The sequence below is a fragment of the Embiotoca jacksoni genome, unplaced genomic scaffold (genome assembly GCF_022577435.1).
Source record: "Embiotoca jacksoni isolate LCO1_2020_lvr unplaced genomic scaffold, fEmbJac1.0.p SCAF_50, whole genome shotgun sequence".
Lineage (NCBI taxonomy): Eukaryota > Metazoa > Chordata > Actinopteri > Embiotocidae > Embiotoca > Embiotoca jacksoni.
This window is the reverse complement of record NW_027185404.1, coordinates 2,192,166-2,217,929: the sequence shown is the minus strand read 5'-3', so window position 1 is coordinate 2,217,929 and position 25,764 is coordinate 2,192,166. Positions and strand designations below refer to the sequence as shown.

The 25,764-nt window shown below is 40.4% G+C and overlaps 2 protein-coding genes across 3 annotated transcripts in view; both read right to left on the bottom strand.

Moving 5' to 3' along the window:
• Positions 1-8,082, bottom strand: part of LOC138211820 (intermembrane lipid transfer protein VPS13B-like) — a 322,041-nt gene extending 313,959 nt beyond the window's left edge. The window contains 3 exon segments of the mRNA XM_069171937.1: positions 4,923-5,066; positions 7,036-7,194; positions 8,069-8,082. Coding sequence (XP_069028038.1) covers positions 4,923-5,066; positions 7,036-7,182 — 291 coding nt within the window. The 5' untranslated portion in view covers positions 7,183-7,194; positions 8,069-8,082.
• A 3,983-nt stretch (positions 8,083-12,065) lies between these two features.
• osr2 (odd-skipped related transciption factor 2) lies at positions 12,066-16,304 on the bottom strand. 2 transcript variants are annotated; one of them, XM_069172009.1, is made up of 4 exons: positions 16,057-16,304; positions 13,325-14,005; positions 12,861-12,960; positions 12,066-12,549 (listed from the first exon to the last, which is right to left on the bottom strand). In XM_069172009.1, the coding sequence occupies exons 2-4, from the start codon at positions 13,966-13,968 to the stop codon at positions 12,367-12,369; spliced, it is 927 nt and encodes a 308-aa protein (XP_069028110.1). In that variant the 5' UTR covers positions 13,969-14,005; positions 16,057-16,304; the 3' UTR covers positions 12,066-12,366. The 2 variants fall into 2 exon arrangements, with proteins under 2 accessions (XP_069028110.1, XP_069028111.1); XM_069172010.1 differs by having other exon boundaries at positions 12,067-12,467.
• Between the last annotated feature and the right edge of the window lie 9,460 nt (positions 16,305-25,764).

Below are 25,764 nucleotides of genomic sequence, written 5' to 3'. Positions count from 1 at the left end.
AAGGCACAAAAGCACGAGGAGACTGCACTTTAAACACTGAAAGTGAAAAGTACATTTGATTGCTTGTTTTAAGTTTTAATAACTGACAAGACAACAATGAGCCGACCATGTAAGTAGTGCTGTGGCTCAGACTTGTTCCAGCCCTACGCCCTGTCGGGGGTCGTGGTGTTCACAATCCTCAGACTATTGTTGAGTACTCACCACTGACTGACTGCTGACACCCCACAAGCTCTGACATTTCAGAGCTGCTCTGACCAAGTCAACGGTTTGGCCCTCGTCCATTTCTCCCACATCCCGCACGGTGCCTTCTGTTAACTAACCATCTAATACTGTATATCCCAGACCTTCACACTTTCTTGCAACAAAATAAACATTATCTACTTCATCTGTGAGTTGTTTATAATGTTTTGGTTCAACAGTCTATAATACTTTCACTGTCTGTCAATGAGAAACATATCTCAATTTAAACCAGAACTTGAAGCATAATTACAATACACCACGACCACAGGCTACACAGAGAAGCTGTGTATACATCAAAGATTTCCTATTTAGTGGGTCATGAATTTAACCCCTGGGTCGCAAAACCACACAGTAAAACAGCAAGCCCCTGAGTACAACTCTAGGACAGGTCACAGTGTTTTAAATCCTGTTTTGATACTCAAAAGTCAAGTGTCACATCTATAAATTCTATTTTAACTTCCAAAAGTCAAAGTAGCATTCCTTTGTCTAGTAGGTGGTGGATTTAGCAATGGAATAACAACTTGAAGTATTCAAGAAGGGGTTTCCTGATTCACATGTATTACCCATTATTTAGGAGCAATGAGGTTTGGTGGTGTAAAGCCCTAAAAATAGTTTGGAAGGAATCTAACAGAAGAAAGGGCCTAGTTGGACCATATGCCAAACCAACAAGTCTCAGAGGCACCTCCCCAAATCATCTTGAGGCAATGCATCAATCAGAACTTCCACATCAGTGGCAAATGCACTCAGCAGCCATAAAACTCCCAGATCAAGCAGCGAGCTGAGCCAAAACCAGAAAGGCTCTCCTCAGTAAACCTAAGCCCTTATCTTTGTCTCGTAAAAAATAAAGAGTGTCTGAGAGTGTTATGATCCACTGTAACTGCTGTCCAGCCAGTTCCTCTCCGTCTTTGCTGATCACACCTCATCTTCAACATCTGGACCAGTTTACCAAGTTGTCATGAAGGACAAAAACGTGCCCATAATTTTGCAGCATTACATACATTTTTGCTGTTAGGTCTTTTATTAAGTAGTTATTTTGCCTTTTTCTATTACTGCTCCAACTAGCCACGAATATATAAACACATCTCCCAAAAACAGCAACATTATAAACCATATACCTCCTACCACAGATTTTATTAAACTCCTCGTCATAAAATGAGCTTGGGGGCATGAATGCCTTAAACCGAAGGCTTCGCATCACTTCAAAGACCCACACATCAGAGCGGAAAGACATAAATTGACAACACCACCTAATGGCAATACAATAAATAGTAGATATGTTGGTGTGGAGCTGCCAAAACAGAAGATTGCTGCATACTCCTTCCATGCAATTTCAATGATGAATATGAGATAATTGATGAACACCCTCAGTTCTCCTAATAACTCCAGTGTCCACAGGGCTTCTGTATGTAGACGGTCAGATTTTACAACCACTGTTTTATCCTGTGCAACACCATTGTTTTTAATTGAGAAAGGGCATACACACCAAACAGTTCATTCATATCTAGTAATTCAAGAGGGCCCACACTGAGAAGTTAAAGTCGACTACTACAAAACCCTTTCATCCCCGTGACCAATCTCCTGTTACATACATTGAGCTCTTCCACATAGACTGGGGCTTATAGTCTAATTTCACATTACACACTAATAATTCAACTCATACTTGAACTACAACCATTTTGATTTTTTGACTTAAAGTGAATTAAAAAAAAAAAATTAAATCAGTACCTACATGTATAATAAATCTGTACTAAACAAAGTTGGTAGTCATTTTCAAAAATGTATACTAAAGAAAGCACGTTGATTTCCACCGATGAGAATTTAGGACAAGAACACACCGTTTGTAAAATGAATGTCAAAAACAAGTTGACAACATTTTTGCTGTTACCATACTTTCTGCACTACAAGTCCTCATTACAGCTTATTTTAAGCAATTACACTGTCAGCAAGAGCTGTAATCTGCAACTGCTGCTAAACGCCTAAATTTCCACATTTGCTGGAAACTATAATTGTGAGCTGCACTCGGTTCTTTGCAGATGGGTCCTATTGAGCAATCTGAATATCCCTAATATTACCCAGTTCCTCTCGAGGGGAAACACGAACATTAAAAAGGTCCAAATAATTCCGGTGAAATTACACAGCCCTTAATGAACTTCAAAAGATGTGCGGATGTTTTTTCAGGCCAGCGCTCAGGCTTTAACGGTAATTATGAAAACAAACCACATTAATGATATCATTTATCATTTCCACACTTTGGCCGCACAAGGCCTACCAGAAAGTTCCTGTCTCTACTGGAAAAAAAGACAGTAGTGATTGACTAAACTTAAAATATGAGATTTTTCATGCACAGATCTACTTTTTCAGTTCTTTTGAAAATCCTGCGAGTCAAATTTCATTCAGGCTTAATGGTGAACTTTCATGGTCCAAACTGTTGCATGCACCAAATCAAATGCCCTGCTGGAATATGATTAAAACGTATATGTACACAATATCTAACCTCCAGAAAAACATACTTAAAATACAACACACAACAACTTGTTTCTGTGGGACTGATATGACAACATCCTGCAGACCATTTCCTTCAATCAAGGGAATTCCCTCTGGGATAACCAAAGTGGGAAACTGACACCACAGAAATGACAAAGATAATATAAGTGATTTATTTTTTTTTCTAAACGTTTCTAGTTATGCTGAAGTGTAATAAAGATTAAATAAAGGTAATAATAATAATAATAACAACAATAACAGGTGAGCTATCAAATTACACAAATCTAAAGCTTATAAACGAAACTGGGTTTATTGTCTTGGCTTCAGAACACAGTAGTCAGCCTCCTGCCTTCCACTAGCAAAGGAGAGACGTATAGTGGCTCATTTAAATTCGAAATGCTAGAAGGATTTCTGCTGTAAGTCTGGCTTTAATCCAAATTATGTCTCTTGGGTGTACATACCACTGAATAATTTGTCCAAATGTCATTTGCAATTCCCCAAAAATCTTTTCTTCACTGGAAGCCCTTTAGAAAACATCTGTAACAAATAGTTGTTTTGAGACTACATGCATTACACTAGTACCAGTACTGGTACATGACCTTAAGCTGTGTATGAAGCATAAAAAACAAGTTTAAATTTCCTCCCAACTAGTAACTTGATCCTGTGAGCAGTAGCCACCTGCATACTATGATATTTACCATTAGTTCTGGGCAGCTCAAGCTCATGTGTTACAAATCTTTTTTCTGCAGTCTATATAATTAGCTGTAATTGACTTCCCTTGAAATGTGTTTCTTCTGGGACATCTGGCCTTGAAACTTCAACCTTCTCATAAAGGGCCAGCACTGAGTAACACTTGCAGTTTCACAAACTGCATGGGTGGCAAACATACGACCAGGCTCTTCTGCAAAAATAAATCTAAGAAAAAGGCCTTTCATAAAACACGCTTCAAAAAGGAAAATATTTGTAACCAAGTACAACAATATGAATATTTCTCTTTGGATAATTGTTCTCAGATGTATATCCATGATGACGCCCAACAGAGCTGAAAGTGGCATTTCTAACTGATATTATTTGATATCATTGTACTGATTGCACAGGGTCCTTTTATACAATCCAATCTGACAGATGTAAAACAATTTCAACTTGTTTATGAAAGTGATTCTAAATCTTATTGAGAGAAAAACTGAATGAAACAGACACCAATGACATGGTAAAGATGGAGATGGCCAAGTAGTAAATAGCACTGGTCAAATTCAGTGAAGCCACCTCTCCGTTTTGAGTTCTTTGAATATTTCTGGTCAGCGGTCAATTAAGTTGTGTCTCTTTTTAAGGAACAAATGTGCTGAGTGAGGTTGCTGCACCTTCCTGAAGAGCAAAGGAGAAACAAAGATTTTCATGTGACAAAAAATGGGGAAAATGATAGTCGATAAAAAAAGCAAAGGCAGATGCATCTCCTGATAAATTCAAAGAGCCTTTGCAAATAGTTAATTTGGTGGTATTTTTTTCTTTTTAAATCCCCTGTTGCCTTAAAGTGGTTTAGATGCAACTCCACACCTTTGCCTTCATTCAGTATGTGCAGCTCTATGAATATCCAAATAGTCTCCACCCACTGCTGCGCTGCTCATGTGCAGCTCCAGCCGGCTGCTTCATGATATGGAAGGCCCCACCCAACAAGTTGACAAGATTGGTTCCCTTGGCATGTGACATGAAAACACTGGCTGTCTGAATCTGTTTTTTTTTTTTTTTTTACACTGTAGCTCTAAAACAGAACAGGCGTTCACTGCTTGTTCTGTTCATGATGTGTCTTGTAGCATATAACAAAAACACAAAATGGATACGTTAACATGGTTAAAAAGTAGATTTTCACTAAAGGAGGTCTTTAAACTTTACAATCCTGTGGGAACTGAAAATTAAATGGTAGCTTTTAGTTTCTCTTCATGGGATTTGACACCACGTCAAAATTAAACAATCCCTTTGTCATAGCAACAGGGGTCAATGTTTTTTTTTTGTTTCGTTTTTTTAAATCTGCATTTGTTTATTTAAAATGAAGCCTTTTGGGAATAGAGAGAAAAAGGAATGAGAAAGCTTAACTTTGGCACAAGAAGGACACATAAATAACACAAGGATCTGGCCTGCCCTGTTTTGGCCCTGAGGAAGAATCAAGAATAACATGTTTCTCATACCAGTAATGAACTAACCTGAGCTCCATCCCTGAGCTTGAGGATGCACTCCATGGTGTTGATGGTGATGACAACGGGCTCGGAGCCCAGCTTGGTCCAAGGTACATGGATACGTAGCTCATGGATATGACCACTCATGAACGTAAAGGGCAGCTTCAACTCCTATAAATAAGCAGACATATAAAAATGAAAGAAAAGCCACCAAATAACTAAAACTAGTAAGAACAATGTGCAGGTGGCTACATGTGAAATGCAGAGTGTTGTACGGGCATGTGGGTAATATGACCGCAGACGCTTGAAGAACAGTTGGAATCTTCATCCATTTTCTAAACACCTATTTGACACTAATATTTGAAGACAAGTCGATACTAAAAACAACAGCTACAGATTACAAAACTGGTCACACTTAAAAAAAAAAATTAAAAAAAAGTCAGATTTTGTCAGAGGCAGCCGAATCGCTGTCCTGCATCTTGAACTACTCTGAGTGAGAGCGAGTCCAATGAAACCAGACTGCCTGCACACAGGCTTCACAGGCCTTTCTGGAAGTCTAAGCCAAAAAAATAATAACAAAACATATTTCTGAGGAAAAGCTGTCATGCAGTTACAGTATGTCTGCCTGATAAACCTCACAATGTTTCACTAAAAATTACTCTTTTTATTAAAAAGATAATCTCCAATTGCACATTATTAAAGAGGTATGGCACAAATAAAATGGAATAAAGCAAGGGCTAAGTAGGACCATTTCCAAAGTTTTGACGTACTATTACAAACAAATCTCAATCCTAACACAATTCCTCCTGTCAGTTGGGTTAAAGCTGCTTCCAATAAGAACTTTCATCACAGTCTCTGCTGGGTAAGGTAGTGTTTTGGTCTGCTCTTCAGAAGCAGTCAGAACCCACTCAAAAGAAACAAAAATCCTTTTAACTCATGGCAGATTGATCTAATCCAGACATTACAAGTGTAAAAAAGAACACTGTGTCAAAATAGTACTGCAGCGCAAATAAGGAGAGTACATCTATCAAACTTCCTCCAAAATGACAGTACAGATTCTTTGTTTGTGTCTGCCTGAACAGCTTTGCAGCAGTTTTTCTGATATTGTCGAGGTAATACACTGAAGCTAAGATGCGTACTTGACTGAAAGAAAAAGAAATGGAAGTGGGGCCTTTTTTCAAATTCAAACCTTTTGCTTTATTTTATTTTGAGAGTGAAACAACTTAAAATTCCCCTTTATTTTGGCATATTTACATGATTAGCTGCATCGTCTGTTGAGAGACCAAAACATGAAACATACTTATTTTAAAATGATACGCAATGCTAGCTATTAATAGCTTGGCTTTATCTTGTACGTATCTACATGACCAGAGTTTATGAACAGAATCGATAAGCTAAAGTGCAGAAAACTACAAAAACAAAATCCCATAAAAGTAAAAGGTATTTACAAACACCTTAAATTGTTTGCAGTAAAAGTTGAGGAGTAAAACGTCAAAATATTTGTATCAGTATATGCAGGAAATAGACTTTTAGTATTAGAAAGCTATTACTTCTTCAACATACATACAGCATGGCATCAGCAACCTAAGAACCTGTGGGGCACAAGCAATATGGATCATCGAGTGTGTACGAGGGTCGATCAAAAGGCTCACAGAGTACATCATGGTGATGTGCACAGAGCAGCAGGAGGCTGCAACCTCAACGAGAACCGATCGGAGTTACATCTTTTGATCAACATCAGCTCCTGAGTCACACGTGGTGTCGTGGCCACTGGTATGTGCAGCTGGACAACCTAAACTGCGACACGATGGTATTTGGGTTCTCTAAAATAGTAATGCGCCCACTCAGAGTTGATGAAACCTGCAACAACACAATCTGCTTACTGGATTTACCTCCCTGCTATTTATTTCTGTTCCCCAAAAATGTGAAACAATATTTGATCTCTTCTCTCTCTTCTGCGTGGTCACAAAAACAGGTGTAGCTTCGGTTGATCGTAGCTCCCCGCTGCTCTCTGTGCCCCCAGTCTCTGGACTTGATTTCCCCTTATATGTGGATAAGAAATCACATTTGTCCTGTATAGATATGTACGTGAGCCCAAAGTAAGTTCAGCAAAGCAGACGTTACATCCAACAGACAGTACCTGCTCCAGCACATCCAGCTTCAGGTCCAGCTTGCTGAGCACCACATCCCCTCCCCAGAGAGAAAGCTGCAGGTCCGACGGCTTCAGATTCTTGATGTACTTGTTCACGTAGCTCATCAGGAGCGGTGTGACGTAAGACTCCAACATCTCGTCCCTGTCCTGAACAAAACATTGTGATGTCATTCACAACTGCTTATATTCCTTTATTAAAGTATCAAATCTGTATATGCCATTTGATCTTAAACATATATATTTGATATGTCATAGCACAAACCTACAGGTGTAAAGACTAATACTAATTAATGCTGCATGAATCCAGGTGTGTCAGGCTGCTGTGGTTTCTTTGAATCCAGACATAATTAAGGATATCGGGGACAGCTGTGCTTTTCCTGCCATGACAAATCAAAGTGCCTGTTTTAAAGTCTGTTTTTAAAGTCATAAATGTCAATTAAAATGCATTTAAAACCCGATCAAATCAGCTTTATAAAAAGGCTCGGCTGAGGTTTACACACGTTCAGCTGCCTTGTTAAAGTTGCACATTAAAGCGCGTTTACTTTGTAAATATCTTACATCACATTACAAACAGTCAATTAGCCTGCATGCTAGTGTGACTTTACTTTTTGTGGATGCGACTAAAGGAAACCGCCTTCAGTCCCCAGATCCTCCGGTTTCAAACCCCCAGCAGCGTAACGACAAACATCTCCGACAGAAGCTCGGTCGGAGGACTCTCTGTGACTCTCTGAGAGACTCTGAGAGACTCTGTGACTCTCTGTGACTCTCTGAGAGACTCTGAGAGACTCTGTGACTCTCTGAGAGACTCTGAGAGACTCTGTGACTCTCTGTGACTCTCTGAGAGACTCTGTGACTCTCAGAGAGACTCTGAGAGACTCTGTGACTCTCTGAGAGACTCTGTGACTCTCTGTGACTCTCTGAGAGACTCTGTGACTCTCTGTGGAGCCGGACCGAGACGTGCTAGCTGCGCTCTGCTGTCATTTAGGCTCTGCAAGCTAAGCTACGTGCTCACAAGTCGCACCAGCTTCGCTCCAGCTCACTGAACCCGCTGGTCACAAGTCACGTTGAACAATAACCTCCTTACTTCACTCCCGCTTGTATCCCGGAGCTATTTGTTGAATTCGGCGTTTAATAAAACCTGCCCATCCCGTTAACTAACGTTAGCCACATCGCTCCCCTGCTACAGCCCAACGTCATCAGTAAACACCAACGCAGCTTCCGTATCTCTGGTGTTGCCTTTGGAACTGTAGGAAATTTGCCTTTCCCAGTTCAATTCACTTACACGACGCAAATTAAGGATAAACTAGACATGAGAAAATTTCCTGTCACATGAGTTGACACACAATATCTGTCATTCTTCGGTTAATGCAGCACTAGGTGGTGTAATACTACCTTCTTTTTAATGACTGTATGTTGATTAGTATTTCCAATGAAAATGAGCGTGATGTCAGAACTCCAGAAACTCTGTGCAACTAGACTTTACGAAGGTAACAGGAAGGCATCAAGTCACGCCTCTAACCCTTATATGGAAGTGGACGCTCACGTTTTCTCAGTTACCTGCAGAATGAATTTCACGACGACAGCTCCTTAATAAACAGTGTGAAGGCCACGATGTCCTCAGTGAACACAATAGGCTGTTTACATTTCCATCACTTTCCATTAAAAGGACGGAGATTCCCTTCACTTACTGAGACCAAGACCAAAGCGAGAGTCAATGAAAGTGAATCATGGAGACAATAAAAATAAATGTTTGCGTTTTGAAGACAAATGTTTCCTCTATGGATTTTATTTATATATATATATTATCTAGGGTCTATATATATATATATATATATATATATATATATATATTTATTATCTAGGGTCTGGACTCATTTTAAATATAGATGATTTACCATCATGATATTAACATAATGCAACTGGAGGGTCAATGAAATGTACAGATGCTTTTATTGAGAAGATGTCGTCATACTGGAAATTAAAATGGAGAGGAAAAGAATATTGATAATGAGACCTGCAGTAAAAATGAAATAATATTGATTCTCAGGATTAGATGGACAGAGATAGATAGATAGATAGATAGATAGATAGATAGATAGATAGATAGATAGATAGATAGATAGATAGATAGATAGATAGATAGATAGATAGATAGATAGATAGATAGATAGATAGATTGATTGATTGATTGATTGATTGATTGATTCAGTGTACAACGTGCGTTGTGTATTGCCTCTTGGTTTCCCCTCCCAGCAGAAGTGAGGCTCCATCATACTTCAGGATCTAACTTGGACCACCGAGTGATTTCTGCGGCCAACAGCTTCTTTGACAAGCTGTCAAAACCTTCTTTCTTAACACTCTTGTTTCTGCCGTTGTAATGTTGCCGCTGCCACTGAGCCGTTTTAATTGGCTCTACTGAAATTACTAATAGAGTACAAAGCCACAGACTGCAGAATCAAATCCAAACGATTATATTAGGTCCTATCTCATTGTGAGTATATTTCACGTCTGTATCAAGTCTTATTGATTTATAGTTGGTTTTATTTTATTTATTTATTTTTGTTGTTGTTGTTTTAAAGGGCCTAGTTTGCCATTAACTGAGCGTGGAGAGAATAAAAATGTGTATGTCTGTTGCAGGCCGTGGAGGGTCATGGAGATAGGAAGAGAGAGCCGCGGAGCTCAGCGGCCTCTCAGCCTCTCCTCTGTCAGCTAGATAAAGCTTCCTGAGGACACAGTCCACATGACGTTCCCCCTGTGACTGTCCACACTCTGCCAACTGTGCGTGTGCGTCACGCGTTCAAGTGCGCACTGGCTCAAATACTGATACGATTTTAAAGTCAGTTCGGGTCAAGATGCTCAACAAAGAAAATATTTGACATGACGATGTAACTCTTTTCTAAAGATCCATCAAGTCTTATACCGCGTCCGCTGCCAAGACCGAGTTTAATTCAGTTAATTGATCTCTGATTAGTTGGACCATCAGGCTCAGTCCGGCACTCTGGTGTCCGACACCAGCACAGAAACGCGTTCAGGAGCCAATGATGAATGAGAAAATGGGGAATGTTGTATTGTTGTTCTGTTTGGACGTGATCCTTATGAACAATTCAAATATTGGTTCCCTCCACCACCATATGCTAACATTAATTTCAGGAAAAAAATAGACTTGCTGAAAATGTTCCTATCGACCGGAGGCTCAACTAATCAAATAAAAACTCAACAATAAATTACTTGTAGCTACCTGTTTAAAAACGCCAATTTTGTATTCGCTTTGGAAGGACTCCAATATTTTTAAATTATAATAATTAATAACAGATACCTATACATCAATTAGTGCTAATTGTGTCTTCGGCATTTTTTTATGAAGCCATATTTGATCCACACTTCAGAATCGTTATTTAAGTCAATAAGAATTGGTTATACTATGGAATTATTTTATTACACGATGCATATAACTGCATATAAGTCAAACAATTAACTTCAAATAAAATGTGAAACTTTTATTATATTATTATTATTATTATTATTATTATTATTATTATTAATAATACTACTACTAATAATAATGAAGTCAGTTATCTTTTTATATTTACATTGTTTGTTGGTTTTTATGTTTACGTTTAACTGATTAAACATGTTTCTTTTTTAAATTCATGCAGCTGAGTTGTTTTTGTGAAAATGAGCTCGGAGCACTTTGTTGTCATTTAGAAAATAATTAGGAAAATCCTAGTCTGCAGTGCGTTTCCTAACAAACTGGGCCTTTGGTTAATGGCCTTTCAGCAGCAATGAACGCTGTTTTAAATCTTCTGTAATTGCAAGCACTTGTTCCAGACCCCATTATCGAGGCCATTAGAGGCAAATGACACTTTTTCACGCAATTAATTGCACTGTCAGGTAAAAATCACATTTTAAACGAGTCGTCAGTTGCCAATATTGGCTGTTGAATTTAAGAAAACATCGGGCCTGAAGGCCAAGCAGCACAAAAAAACAGAGAGAAGAGGAGCGAGTCCGAGGAGGAGAATCGTATTGTCTCCATCGAATAAATGTATTTCAGAACAGCTCACGGCAGCAGGCCGCAGCCCTCAGTTTATCAGTGGTCGGTCAAAGTTTAGTTGGATGTAATCCAAATCTTGGAATATATTTTCATCTATACAATTCTAAACCAGGGTGTAAAGCACGGCGTCCAAGGCCCTCATTTTTTCCCCCATTGAACTTCCTTGTTGTAAGGCTGAATGATAAATATATTCTGTAAATTATTAATTGAAAAAAATTATCAAATTATCATATAACTCGAATACGCTCAAATTTAGATTTGGGCTATCCAGCTGCATTGCAGCAGTTGAGTGGCACGGATGTTTGAAATTGTGACTATGCTCAATAATAACAACTGATAGTGAGTTGACACATAGATCTAAGATGCAACAGAACAGTTATGAAATAAATGTGGGGGCCACGGTCTGGTGACAGCACAGCCCACAGACGATGTCTGTGTTCATTTGTGTAAAATGCTTTCTGAGCGCTCGTGACTCCTGTCGTTTAATCAGTTATGATATCAGAGGTGGTGAAGATAAAGTCAGGTGATATGGAAGATGTAATGGAGCTTGATAATTCTGAGACTTCTAATAAGTGTCTGGCAGACAATACTGCAAAGGCAATCATCACGTGGTCATACGTTTTATTTATGAAAAAAACACGTTCATTCTAATAATCAACTGTTACTAAGAATGAGCCACGTGATTCTGTTTATTATATTATTTTCTAGTCCGAAAGAATTACACAGCTAAAGACTTCATTTCATGCTCCCTGCTAACTGATACCCGCTGATCTACTGTAAAAAACTCAACAAGTCAGCCACATAAGCTCTCGCTGCCTGCTGGCTGTAAACATACACACTATTAACTTGATGAATGGTTTTATCTAAATATTGTTTTTGGGCTATAACATGGTGTTTTGTGTTTCGTGGCATGAAAAACCCCAAATAAAAACATAACAAATGCAAATGTATCATGGAAATATTTATTTCTAAAATACAATTTAACATACTTTAAACTTATGACTGTTTTTTTGGACAACTTTATCATTTCAAGGTCAGAAAGGAAAATAAAAAACATTATGTACATGGTCTTGCTATTTACAGGTGATGTGAAAGTTGGACATGGCCATGGCTCCGCTGCTGTTCCACTTCAGGTGCAACCAAATCCCACTCTGAAATGAGCTGCATTAAATGTGTCCTGATTTGGAGATTGTCTTTGAGCAAAAACAAAAAAGTCGCTGCTTGTCTTTCTGCGTTTTGTCCATTGTTATTTTGTTAGTCTGTCCAGGCTAGTAGTCCTGATGTGGGCTGTGCGTCAAACTGTGCCGTCGCAAGTCACAGTTGCGCCGAAACACCTTTCCGCAGCGGCCACAGCTGTAGGGCTTGATGTCTGTATGGGTGAGAAGGTGAGTTTTCAGGTTACTTCTTTGATTAAAGGTTCTTCCGCATGTGGGGCATTTGTGGGGAGACTCCTGTTTAGATTTAAAGCAAGCAAAGGATTATTCCCTTTAATTGTATGAAAGTCTATCAGTTATATCTTTCAATCATCTGAATAAATCCACTGTTGTGTCAGTTCTAGATTTACACACTATTTTCATGTAACTTGAATGAGTATCGCTTCATCATATTTTAGTTTTTATTTGGTAACAGCCCAAACGCAATCGTTTTGTGAGACTTATCAATATCCCCATGCATACAGTAGACATTGCATAACAGGTGAATTATATGATTATAACGTATCACACAGTTAACGTCACGGTGACTGTTAATATTCTGAGCTTACCTGCATGTGTAAGGTTTTATGGACGGCTAGAGTTCGAGACTGACAGAATCCCTTCCCACATTCTTGACATTTGAATGGTTTTTCCTTGGAGTGGATGTATCTGTAAAACAGAAATGGCACTTAATCAACGTCTGCTCATGCATGGATTTGCTTGTAGTTATTACAAGCCCCACAGACGCAGGGCTAAAAGTCTCCACTGTGCAAGTTGTGACTGTCTAACTTCGTGCTTAAAAGTGCTTTAGCGCCCTCATGGAGAAAACTCTGGGAACAGACCTGTCTGTATTTTACAGGAACATTAAGATTCTATTTTAAATAGATAGTTGTGAGGACAGATAGAAATGTAGTCCAGGTTATTTGTAATTTAAAATGTCACAAAACAGGAATGCTAGAATTGCAGCCCCCCCCCCCCCCCCCTCCTAACCTCGTGCGTAACCAGCGTAAATTCAGCTATAAATCTGCCTTACCTGTGGTCTCTGAGATGGTCTTGTCTTCTGAATGCCTTGTGGCAAATATCACAGGTATAGGGCCGCTCGTCTGTATGGGTCCTCTCGTGGATGAGGAGGTTGTAGGACTTGGTGAAATGCCTGCCGCAGAACTTGCAAATAAATTCCTTTTTAGTCTTGGATGGGAGCCTGCCCCGGGTGGGCTTTCTGTCCGGGGACAGCTTGCTCAGCTCGGGGATGGTTCCCCCTAGTCCCGACGCCAACTTTGCCAGATCTGCAGCTTTCGGCGGGTCCTCCTGAGTGGCAGCGAGGGCCAGGTTGGCGAAGTCAAACCTCGGCCTGTCCTTGTGCAGCGAGGGGACGCCGTGCGCAACGGAGGCTTGTTTCGGGTGGAAGAGTTGCGCGGCTGTGAAGGGTAACGCTGGGAAGGGAATCCGTGGGTCCACCAGACCCTGGGCGGCTGCCGTGATCGTCGACCTCAGTCCTTGCATGTGCGGGTAGCCAACAGTCCAGTGGTTCATGTGCATGGTTTGAACCGCGCTGAGGCCGTACAGTCCCTGCAGCTGGTCAGCGGGGAAAGTGTTGACGGCCTGCAGGAAGGAGTAGTTTGTGAGCTGGAGCGCTGGGTGCAGGGGGATCGGAGCGTGCAGGGCTTTACTCCCCATCTCGGCTCAGACCTCTGCAGATGACACGGTGGTAACCCTGAGGAAAACAGAGCATATAAAACAACGAGTTAATGCTAAATTTAGGATTAGTAATTATGTGGTAACAAAACATGCAAACGAGAACCTTCAGTTACCGGTAGTGATACAATAAAACCACCTGCTCGCAGAGAGGTCACACAACTACTTCACTTGACAAAGTAAGAGATTTTCATTCATGGTTTTGTATAGCGTCGACTTTAACACAATGGCTTTCATCTGATAAAAAAATAAAATTAAAAAAAACAACAAAAAAAAAACATGTCCAGCAGAAAGGTGATAATTGATTAGGGCACAAATTAATTATTTGAATTTTAACAGGTTGCACAACGTGCAGGAGCTGATTAGGGAAAATAAAGGTATGAGTCAAACCGTGTTTGTCAGAAGTAAAACCACAGAGAGAATACAAACACGGATTTTAGGCATTAGAGAGAGTTTGTCCCTTAAAACTGAGACGCGCTTCAAAGTACTTTTATAAAACAAATCAGTCATCGAAACTCTAATTAAATTAAGAGGGTGTAAAACGACTCACATGGCATCGATTAACACTCTAAATTTCAATTTCAGATCACACTGAATGAAGCACTAAATCTCACACGAGGTAATTAGAGAAGACACTTTGTCGTCGTTACGGTTGTAGTTTGTGTTTCAAAATGCAGAACAAGTGCTCTGCATGTAGATTTGTAGAAGTTTGAAATTTTGCCAATACAGATGAAATACGTTGTTAAGTGCATAAGTATGAGTCAAAGTAAAACAGACAAATGCTGCTATTAACCACAAGAAAGCAGCTTTTATCTTTACTGGAAATGACATTTCTGTGCTTTTATTTTTAAAGATGGACTCACTAATTTTGTAGGCACTAATATTTTTCTTATTGTGTCTATTTTATTTCATGCTACATGTTTTTTTTTTTTTTGGCAGGTCCCCCCTGGGCAAAGACAACATGGTAGCAACTACCCTCTGGGCATTTAACCTGCATTTCAAAAGTACAATGTTTGCATTAAGTATAAAATAGAAGCAACCTGTCTCTATGGTGGAGGACAAATGAGGTGAGCTGACAGTTAAGAACTGGCCTGGTTCCGCATTTGTGGGAATGACAAGTTCTGTTTTCCCACATAGAGAAAGTCCACCGTGGAAGCTCATTGCTCCAGATGGTGAAAGCGGGACTGGCAGTAAGCCAGGCGGCGAGCTGACCTTTAGAGGCTGTATGTTGGAGAATTAAAAAGAAGAAGAAGAAAAAAAAACAACCTCGTGTTTTATGCTTTTGAGTATCATCAAATAATAAACTTAGATTTTTGACAGATTAGGCCAAATCATATTCACCATAATATTTCACAAGCCCGCCTGCTTATAAACGCGCTGGAGATTAAGGCATTATCCACACTTGGAGAGGGCTCGCGGAATGAAAGTCCTGCGTACACGGTAGCTGGAGGGCTGCTGCTCAGGTCGTTACTTTTGTTGTAGATCTTTGAATTGTTCCTCCTGTGCCTTGCCTCTCAGACGGGATGGGGTTAAATATAATTTCGCACAGGTGCACTTAAGTCACCGTGAAGGCACTTGTTGTTCTTTGCCGATAAGTAGGCTACAACTCGGTTCAGCTTGTTCTTCTCTCACCTTTGGACTGCATTTACACTTTGACAGCAAACCAAAGTGTCCTGTCTTGTTCTTTCAATCCCTCTCACTTTCAGTTTCCAAACTTTTAAATATCTTTGAGTCGGGACAAGTCTTTACAAACACGGAGGCCACTTTTTGTCCCTGCAACGTTGTGCGCTCAGACACAATGTCAAAGTGTGAGTGACCTGTGACCTAAAGCTGGTGATCATCACCAAGCAACCGTCTTGCTCCTGTACATGCTTGTTTAATTTTTGTTGATTAAATCGGACCTCACTACCAGGTTGATTTTTTTTTTTTATTATTATTATTTTTGTTGTTGGTTTAAAGCGCAACCATTTAAAGTTAACTCTTTCTGTGTACGTTCTAAGAAGTGAGCTGAGTGAGGCTGGTTCCCTTCCCGCACAACTCTGACATGTACCCTGCCAAACAGAATCTTACCCCAATAAATAGCTGCCAAAGGTCCTGCGGTATGTCAGTAATCCACAGTAACTATAGAGGCGACGAGCTCCAATAAAGCGCCGCTAAATGTTTTCCAAGATCCAAGTCCATGAAACTTTCATGTAGCCATGCAGCCAACTCTGATGTCTCGGACTTTTGCAGAGATGTGACAAGTTGTGAAAACTTGTGGAAAGAGACGAAGAAGTTTGGAGGAGAGACAGCAGCAGCAGCAGCAGCAGCAGCGGCGTGGGAGTCCCGTCCGGAGCTGGGGCTGGAAGTGTGCGGTTCTTCACTTTTTAGGGCTCCGGGACTCTGGAGCGCACAGCCCGCCCTCCGACACGCCTCCACCCCCCTCCTCTATCATTAACTCCAATGTTCCCCTCTGTTTATTTGTGTTTGGATAGCAACTAAGGCTCCAGACCATAGAGAAGCGTGTTCAGTTCAATCTGCCTCTTCTGACACCTCTCATATACCATAAAGCCAAGGCTCATACCTTCTTTTGGAGACATGTTTGGAGACACAGGAGGAAACCCTGAACGTTTTTTCCTCCAACTCCACGCTTTTGAAAACGTGCTTTTGGATACTTGAGCAGCTTACAAGATTTTTTTTTTTTGAAACCATAGACCCCATTTACCAAATGGAGGGCACATGCGAGATCCACCACATTAAATCGTTTTATTTCATTGTGGTAAGGGTAAAAAAATTCTGAGGTTTGTAATAGAAAAAAAAACAAAACTGCAGCAGCCTGGTCAACAAATACAAAGTTAACGCCACTTGTATCCTTAAAACAATGAGCTGCTCTTCTCTGCACACTTTGATATTTTCTATTAACTTGTAAACACTTCCATAAAATTGGCTAATTACGTCGTTATGAAAACGCCACACAGGTTGCTTTGACAGTTTTACCTTTTTCTATTTACAATAAATATGCTTATCGGATCATATGTTTTTCAAAAAATTATCTGACCTTTTACACTATATTTGAAAAACATAAAAATTAAATTAAATTGAGATAAGCATTCATCAGAGCTATTTATTCAAAAATGTCTCATTTTCAGATCTTCATTATGACCTTGTTGATAAATTGAATTGATGAGAGGTGACAGAGTCGCTGTCGCCTCTGAGATTAATTGCTCTGACCTTTAATTACTTCGCGGTTTGTTTCTGTCTGTGGATTTAAATTCAATAAGACTACTGACTGCCTTAATCTGAAGTTAAAGTTTCTGCTATATGATTTTAGGCACACGGGCTGTGCTTCAACAGGTTGTTTTTTATTTTAATTTTCCATTAAAACACAGGTTGTTAAAAAGTTTATTTAATATAAATTTAAATCAAAACATATCGTACTTAAATCAACCATGGAAAAGTATGATAATGCATTTTAGTGAAATGTCAAAATATATAAATTAGACTCATGGTGACTCAGCTTGTATTCAATTATTTAATTTATTTTCTGTGATGACCGCATTTACTTAATTTTAAAACGCATGACAAGATGTTTGGAGCTGCATTTTAGTTTTAGATTAAAATTTGCTTTTCATAAATGTTGAGTGCAGCAGGACTGTCAGAGGTTTGGAGCTGCCGCAGCTCTGCTCTTTGCTGGAGAGGTTTGGTGTGCAGAATGCAGGTCTGCAGCGCCGCCTATTGGGGTATTAATGAAACAACAACTCTTTCCTCTCCTGCCCAAGTATGTGCGGCTCTGACAGAACACCGTGTGATAGATCAACTTTACATTTTTATCTCGACAGAGCAGAAAAAAGGGACATAAATTAAAGAGAAGCACCAGTTGGATGAATTCATGCTTTTAAATGAATTGATATATTTTAATGCCAAAGACCTTCGTAAAAAGGCACAGCCCTTCAGCCTACAATTTACAAAACAAGAGCAATTTGAATGTATTTCAGATTGATTTGGAGCTTCTGACTCATTCCTTTGCGCCTTTTAAATGTGAGTTAATAATCACGAGTGCAGAAGGTCCGGACACATTTCAGCTCGTTATGTGAGAGATAACAACCAAAGCACTTGTCAAAGACGTTCAGCGTGTCCCGCAGCTCATGTAGTCTAATTTTCGTTTTCTTCGAGCTGCAGAACTTTGTCTGCTGCACACAACATGCTTGTGGTTTTCGTTCGGTTTCACATCACCCCGGTCTCTATCTTCACTGTCAAAACCCCGAACAGCTACAGACAGATCAGAAAACACATAAAACCCTCTGCCTTGTTCCTTTACAGATAATAGCTTTTTCTCAACATATCCGATTCACTCTGCAAATTTACAACAATGTAAATTGGATTTATTTTCGGTCTTTGGAAAAAGACGATTAAGACAACCAGTAATTTTTTAAATATCTCCTGGGCTTGTCTGAGAGATATACACTCACCATTAATTACATTTCCATTTGCCGGTGTAATCTAGACAGTCTAAATTCATTAAACTCCTGCAAAATATGCAAACTATTTTTTGAGAGAAAAGTACCGACTTCCTGTGAGAACCGAGTTTTCTTTTTCGGTGAAAAGTTGAAGTCTTCAGTGAAACACTCAAGCCGTATTACTGGTGAAATATACTGTTTCATATATGATATGATTATTTCTGTGGTACTCCTCGTTGATTTTTATAGTGAAATGATTTTTACTTCGTGGAATTTCGACGACCCATGGTTTCATTATAAGACCCCAAATTATAGGAATGCTGTTCCAGAGGTAATACATATATACCGTGTCTCATTGCATTTGTTTCTCTTTGAATCTGCTATGATATCACTGTTATTAAAATATGACTCAGGTATCAATATCAAGTTTATAGCGACCCGAGAAGATTGTGGAATTTTATCTCGCATGAGTGTTTTTAATGCTCCTGACAGGACATTTTGGCCTCTCCTTTACAGTTTGGATTTTACAGTTTCACTAATCTGTGCTATAGAGTTACTGTATTCTTTATAGTTGGGGTAATGTCAGAGCCGTAGAGTTAGTGTGTTGCCCTTTGGCCCTGCCCTGCGTCCCCTGCAGCCGCCATCATTCTCTATGATAATATGACTCCCACAGAGTATCAGTGTTGCAGCTCAGTGCAGCTGCCAAGCCTGTAATGGCCGACACTCCTCTTCCAAAACCACTGGGTGACAGAACAGAGGACTAACAGGAATTTTTCATAAAAATCAGAGCTCTCACGAGTTTGCAGAAAAGCTTCAGATGCAGAAATGGACGTTGGACTTGTCAAAGCATGAATGTCTTTAGAGAATTTCTGAATTATGAATTTAATATTTAAAAAATGCCTATTTGTAACATTTTTGTCTTAAGATAGAAATTCCAAAATAATAGCCGTATTGTGGCGAGAGTTCCAACAAGCCTATACTAAAAATGATTTCTTCACAATATTTATGATGTGTCAATAATGTGGATTTTATTTTAATAAAATGAATAGACTTATAAATCCGGTTCTTTTCTTTTCTCAGGATGACTAAAATGTTGTTATGACCCAGTCCTGTCAGGGGTTTTAGATATTCAGTGTCCCAGCTCCGGGCGTGCTCTTTGAAAACATCATTTAACATTCGGTTTCAACATATATTTGACCTTTGTAAATCCTGTCAAATGGTGTCACCTTACTTTGAATGCTGCTCCTTCCTCTGCTGTGATCACATGTGGAGGGAGTCCTCCTTGTCGGAGAACGTGGATCTGCCGGCCTGTTGTGGAGTCTGACTGTGTGTTCCAGTGTCTGTGTGGCAGGAAGTCAGGTCCATACTATAAGAGCAGGGGGAGGCGAACCTGTCACGGTTACCTGCTGTGGTTTCAAAGCCCCCACATCCCCACCTACACTCTCATTCATCCTGTCCCGGCAGCAGCTCTCTGAATGGCTGTTTTTCACTCAAAGACCCCTCGAGTCACATTTTCCTCCGCTTCACACTCTTTACCTGAAATTGTGCATTTCTAGAAAAAAAGGAGGTTATGCCTCACAGGTTGTTGTTGTTGTTTCAGTGTGACACAGACACATGCAATCATGTCTCTTTTTTTTACTTTGACTTTCTGTTTTAAATGACTGTGATTAATGTGCTGCAGGTAATAGTTTGAACAAAGTTATTACATTTAAATAACCATGAAGAAAATAATGTATAACTATAAAGAACACAACAGCGGTTAAAATAACACGATCATGCTATTATTGTTCATTTTGTGTTAGTCGGTAAAGTTGTCTTGTCTCATCAGTTATTCTGTACTTGCTGTTATCTTTTATAATCCTTAAAACAATTAAAACAGTTCTTTGGTCTTTTCCACAGCCTGCAGGAAAGAGTCGTTGGACAAAAAAACAAAAAACAAGGTGGACCTACGATTGTGCTGATTATGTGCTTTTGGCACCAGTAAAGCTGATTTTATAGATGTATAACATTACATTTTACTGTCTTCTGTGATCTGCTTTGAAGATTTTAATTGACATAATTGCCTCCCACTAAAAGCTCTTGTTGCCAACATGATGTTGACGTCAGCTCTGATATCAGGTTTGTTTGGAAAGTTTGTCTGAATCTGTTAAATTGAGAATTAAGTGAATCCAAAACACATATCAATTAAATAAAAATAAAATAAGTAACACACTTTTGCACGAGTTTAAATTAGACACATGGTCCACTGGTTTGAGAGAGTAGAGAATGACATTCAGGGCCTCACTCTCCTGGACAGAAACGTGCTCCGTTCTTTTGCTTTATTGTACAAGATTGCCCCCTGTTGGTGCACCCTCAAACTACTATGCTACAACATTTTATGATGTATCGTCACAAGCTGCATCATTCTGTAACGTGTGCATTGTTGTCACTTTTAGAAACAAATGAACGCTCAGTTGAAGACATAAATACGTTTATGAAATCATCACTCACCAGGAAATAAAAAAAATACATCTTCTATTTTGTTCTCATTTGATCTTTTATATGAATTATTGCAATGAGTGTTTTAAATCTCACTCCAAACATCATACATAATGAAAAACGATCAGATAGACTGATCAAATGTGCGTGTGAGCAGGAACAGTGTTGGCAGTGTGTCGGGTATATACGCTGCATTCTTCTGGTCTCCCGCATGATCTTTTCTCCATCTGCTGTCCAGTGCCACTCTCTTCACTGGTCTCCTGCCATCTGTTTAACAGCACCTTTGCGTGACCAAATGCCTCTGCTCCCTGCAATGTTATCCACTCTGCCAGAAGAAAACCGCCATGATATCGTGCTCCTTCAACCAATAAAACCCACCAGTTACTGCAGCTCAAGCCCAACACCAAATCCCAATTGTCAGCAAATAGCTTCCTCCAGTTGTCTGTGCTGGCCAGGCACTTCTGTGGAGCTCCCTGCCACAGGATGACATCTTTAGTTATTTGTTGTCTGGTCTGATGGCAAGCAGAGCGAAGAAGTGCCGAGAAGGAGCAGAAGGAGGGATCTGTGGAGGATCATAAATGTGCCTTAAAAATGCCTGATCAGACATCTGATCTTTGTCAAGTCATCAGCTGGTTTGATTGATAGCTAGGAAGCCCAAAGTTCAGCACCATGTCGTTATTTATACAGGTCCACATTCATTAGTGTTAGTTCAACACCCAACTAACACTTTCTCTTGTAATATCATGCTTTTGATAGACGGGAGCTCCATCGGCTCCGTGACACCGTAAACAAGGGCTTTGTTTGACAAGAGGAGGGGTATCCTACGAGACAGCTGTATCTCTCCTGTCTCTGTGGTGATGGGTACATCACTCTGGGGTATAGAGTGACTGGTATTACAGTCTGAAATGATGAAAGGGCGGGAAGAGTGAATCAATGCAGGAATAGATGGATGACAAGATTTCAGAAGCAACATGGAAAACTGGGTGGATGAAAAGTGAGAAACAAAGATTAGTGCAAGCCATATCCCTCCCCGCCCCATCACAGCTGTGTACATGTGTACACATGTGTTGCAGGAGAACACGTGTGTGTAAAAAGCCAGCGGGAGAGCTGGGTTAGGTGAGCAGCCTCCCGCTGGCTCTGGGCTCCGCTTCCTCCGCTGCTACGATACAGGCAGAGAGGGTCGTATCAAACTGTCTCCAGCACGCTCTCCCCGCTGTAAGGGCACTGCATTTTTGTATTGTTACACATGTGATCGTCATGAAAAAGGTATGTTCTCATAGCATGTTCTGAAGGTCTTCACGGCTCAGCTGTGACAGGCATGACCTTTTTGTTGCCGGGTGGGGATTTTCTGGATTCAGCTGCTGCTCTGGTGTGAGGGCTGTGGTGCTTTTTAAAAGGTGCCTCATGCTTCACCCTCCACACACTGTAGCTCTCTTTTCTCACTGACTGCTGACTGACTTCACGTCACCCTTCAAGCCTATCACAGTTAAACTGGATGACGAATACAGTTCACTTTTTAGGTAGAGGCTGGTTTTTTGATGGCATTATAACAAGATGTGTATGATGCAACTTCATAGTTTTTTTTTATATTGAACTCTGGGTCATTATTGATGATGAACAAAAGAAGCTCATATTTGTGTGTACTTTATAAACTTGAAAGGAATAGTTCAACATTTTTGGAAAGTAAAGTGAAAGGATAGATACAAGCGCTCTCTCCAAACGTAAAAACAATCTGCCTGACAGCATATTTAAAGCACCCAAGAAAGCCCCGTACATAAGCCTGTCTTTTTTCACGGCATCTCTCTAATAGTACTGGATTTCACTAATGCAATACTGTGCTACTGAAGTTGTGGCTTTGTGGCCCCAAAGCATTGAATCCCCAGATGTAAGTACGCCTGCACTCCCTTCTGCTGATCAGCTCCTGCTGCTGAGGTGATGGACAGTAAAACTCTCCCAGCACCTGTTTCCTGGCCACGCTCAAGTGTTGTTAATAGGCTGATGAGAGACATTAACAAAGTTACTGCAGCACACTGGAGGGATAAATCAACAAAGCGGTAAAGTGTCTCATCCAGTCTGTCAGGAGTGACATTTTTAAAAGGTCCCAGCGACCGGTCCGTCCGTCCCGTACCAGAGGTGAGATGGAAAGATGGAAACAGAGCGAGGCCTGAGTGATTAAAGCATGGAGAGATTTAACAGAGCTTGGGTGGACAGAGAAAAGAAAAGTTTGATGGATAGAAAGATGAAGGAATGGAGGAATGGCAGAATGGAAGAAGAGGCAGATGTTTGATGAGGCAGATGGAGAGATAGGCCAGTGAAACGAGGTGAAGTGAGGAATGGCGAAATGGAAGAATGGCTGTAAAACGCTGTTGATCCAGACTACCAGTCATGTTTTTGTAAAATCAGGCCTCCTTGAAAACATCTCTGTGATGTTATTGGAAGAGGAATGAATACTGCAATGGACCCAGCCATTTTCCCACATCAACAGCAACAACAATAACATTCACCCTGTGTGATTTCATATAATTTCTTTATTCCCCTGCCTTTCTCTCCCTTTGTGATGTGCCAGACGTATGTGCATTACAAAGAGAGTCAGGAAATGGCTTTCCACTTAAAAAAAAAATGAGAACAGATCTTGACACTGTTACAAGAAAGACCTTTGGCTGTGAAGGACCTTCGGGACGCAGGCACTTCTCTCAGATTCTCATATGAGCATAGGACTATCTAATTAAATTCACCCAGCAGGAGCCATATTTCTTCCGAGTGTTATCATTATCCAACCAATGAGTCACTGAGATGTTACCATCATAAAAGACCTGACAAGGCGACTGTTTTTCTCAAAGCTAAAAATATCCGTCCTGGCTGGAGTCCAAGCTTGTTGCTTCTTTCCCTCTCATTTTCCTCTTTGAACTAAAATAACATCATTTTTTTGAATGGACTCTTGTGTTATTGATGGACTTCTGCTCCACTGTGGTTTGAATTAATAGCTTGGATGCCTGTATGGTTGCATTTAGTGCGTGGACACACATGCATACGCACAAACACACCAAAAAACGCTTTCAGGCGTTATTACGTCGGCACACATGCTAACTCACACAAGTAAATGTTAATGTACACAGGTGCAGTCTTTAGGGAGGTTGCTTTTGCTCTCTCATCAGTCACTCGTAATCACTTCCCTTCCAGCCCAGTAAATCACCATCTTTTACTGATGCATTTATAGGATGCATGTTCACAACTTGTAGCCGGGGAAAAATTTGACCACCACCAGGAATACATTATAAGCTTCTGCATCCATACAGTCGCACAGTAAATACAGTCATACAGTCGACTCACAGACAGGAAATATTGTTTTATAAATGTCCACTTAGTTTCTGAAATGTATTTGTGCTTTTAATAGGGTTTTAAGCTGTTTACGACATATGGGTGAGAGTGGAGTTATTGGTCAGGGGGGGGCTCCTGGGCGGCTGTGGATATTGGCAGGTTGCTCGACTCCACCAAGCTGGTCCTGGGGAGGTCCCAATGACCTGTTTTATACCAACACTGGTGCTTTGTCGTAAAACCGGGGGGAAGTGGAGTCACAACTGGGGTATTTGTTTGAAGCTGAAGGAAAAAAGTCCTCCTGTGGCAGGACCATGAGAGTGTTGTGTGCTGCTGTGTCTGATGGGAGTGGAAATCCTCAGAAAAACAGGCAACTGTGTCTGTACATAGACTTTAGATTGGTGCCCAGGTTCTGGTAAAATACTCCTAATACCACCGAGTAAAGAGAACCACATTCCCTCCTCACTCTTTTGGATGGAAACAGTTTCTTGTCACTGGTGTTTGAATGCTGTAATTGGACGTTAAGGGGCTCGCACGGAGAGGTGTGATGTAGTGTTAAAATTGCTCCAAATCACATGTTTCTCACGTCTGTGGAGGTTTAAATTCTGGCTCTGCAGCAGTCCCTGGCCAAAACCCACCAAGAGCTGAAGCATTTGAAATTCACACCGCACTGTCCTGAATGAGACAGGTGAAGAAAACTGTCAGCATGGAGGGGTGTTTTAGTAGATTTAATATATCCTAAAAGCCTTGAATTTTACCTGTCACTGTAACGAAAAAATGTGTCTTTGCATGTGAAGTGTGTGTCAGAGTGATGGATGGTGTAAGTGTGTTCCAGGATTATGTTTTATGAAAGTTAAAGGGCCCTGGGGTTGGTCTGTGAAGCACATAATCTCAGTGGAAGTGCTGGGCTGGATGAACCAAGGCTTCATTATTAAACACCTACGAGATGGCCGAGCGCTGGTGGAGGACCCTGAATATCCAACTTAACACTCTGGACCATCTCATCACACGTCCTCGTCATTTGGGCATGAAATTAAAACGCATCTCAAGGATTAATTCGCTACTGAGCATGAAATAGGAACTGAAATCTTCTGAATCTGAATCTGACACCCAGCAGACATTCATCACTTTGAGCTATCTTATCATTTTCTTTCCTTTTCATACAGTGAGTTTTATCTTTGAAGAGAGAGTATTAATAATAGGTAATACTTTTGGCAATAAGTTTCAGATTTGATGGCACAAGTGAGAACTGGCTATAAATGATGTGGTATTGATTTCACATGTGGAGCAGGACCATCGAGGCTCGAGCAGCAGGAGAGGAAGGGGAATGCCGTCCCCGGGATGTTCATGGAGGGCTTGCCTGAGGCTCCAGGGGCCTGGGGCCTCGTTCCACAGCTCTGGGAGCCGTTAAAAAATACCATAAAAGCTCCATATTCACAATTATTCTGACTTTTTAGATTTATAAATCTTTGTTGATGGTCATGGTGGATACATTAGTGGTTTAAACATGGAAATTGATGGCTGCTCCCCTGGTAACAGTGCACTTGGT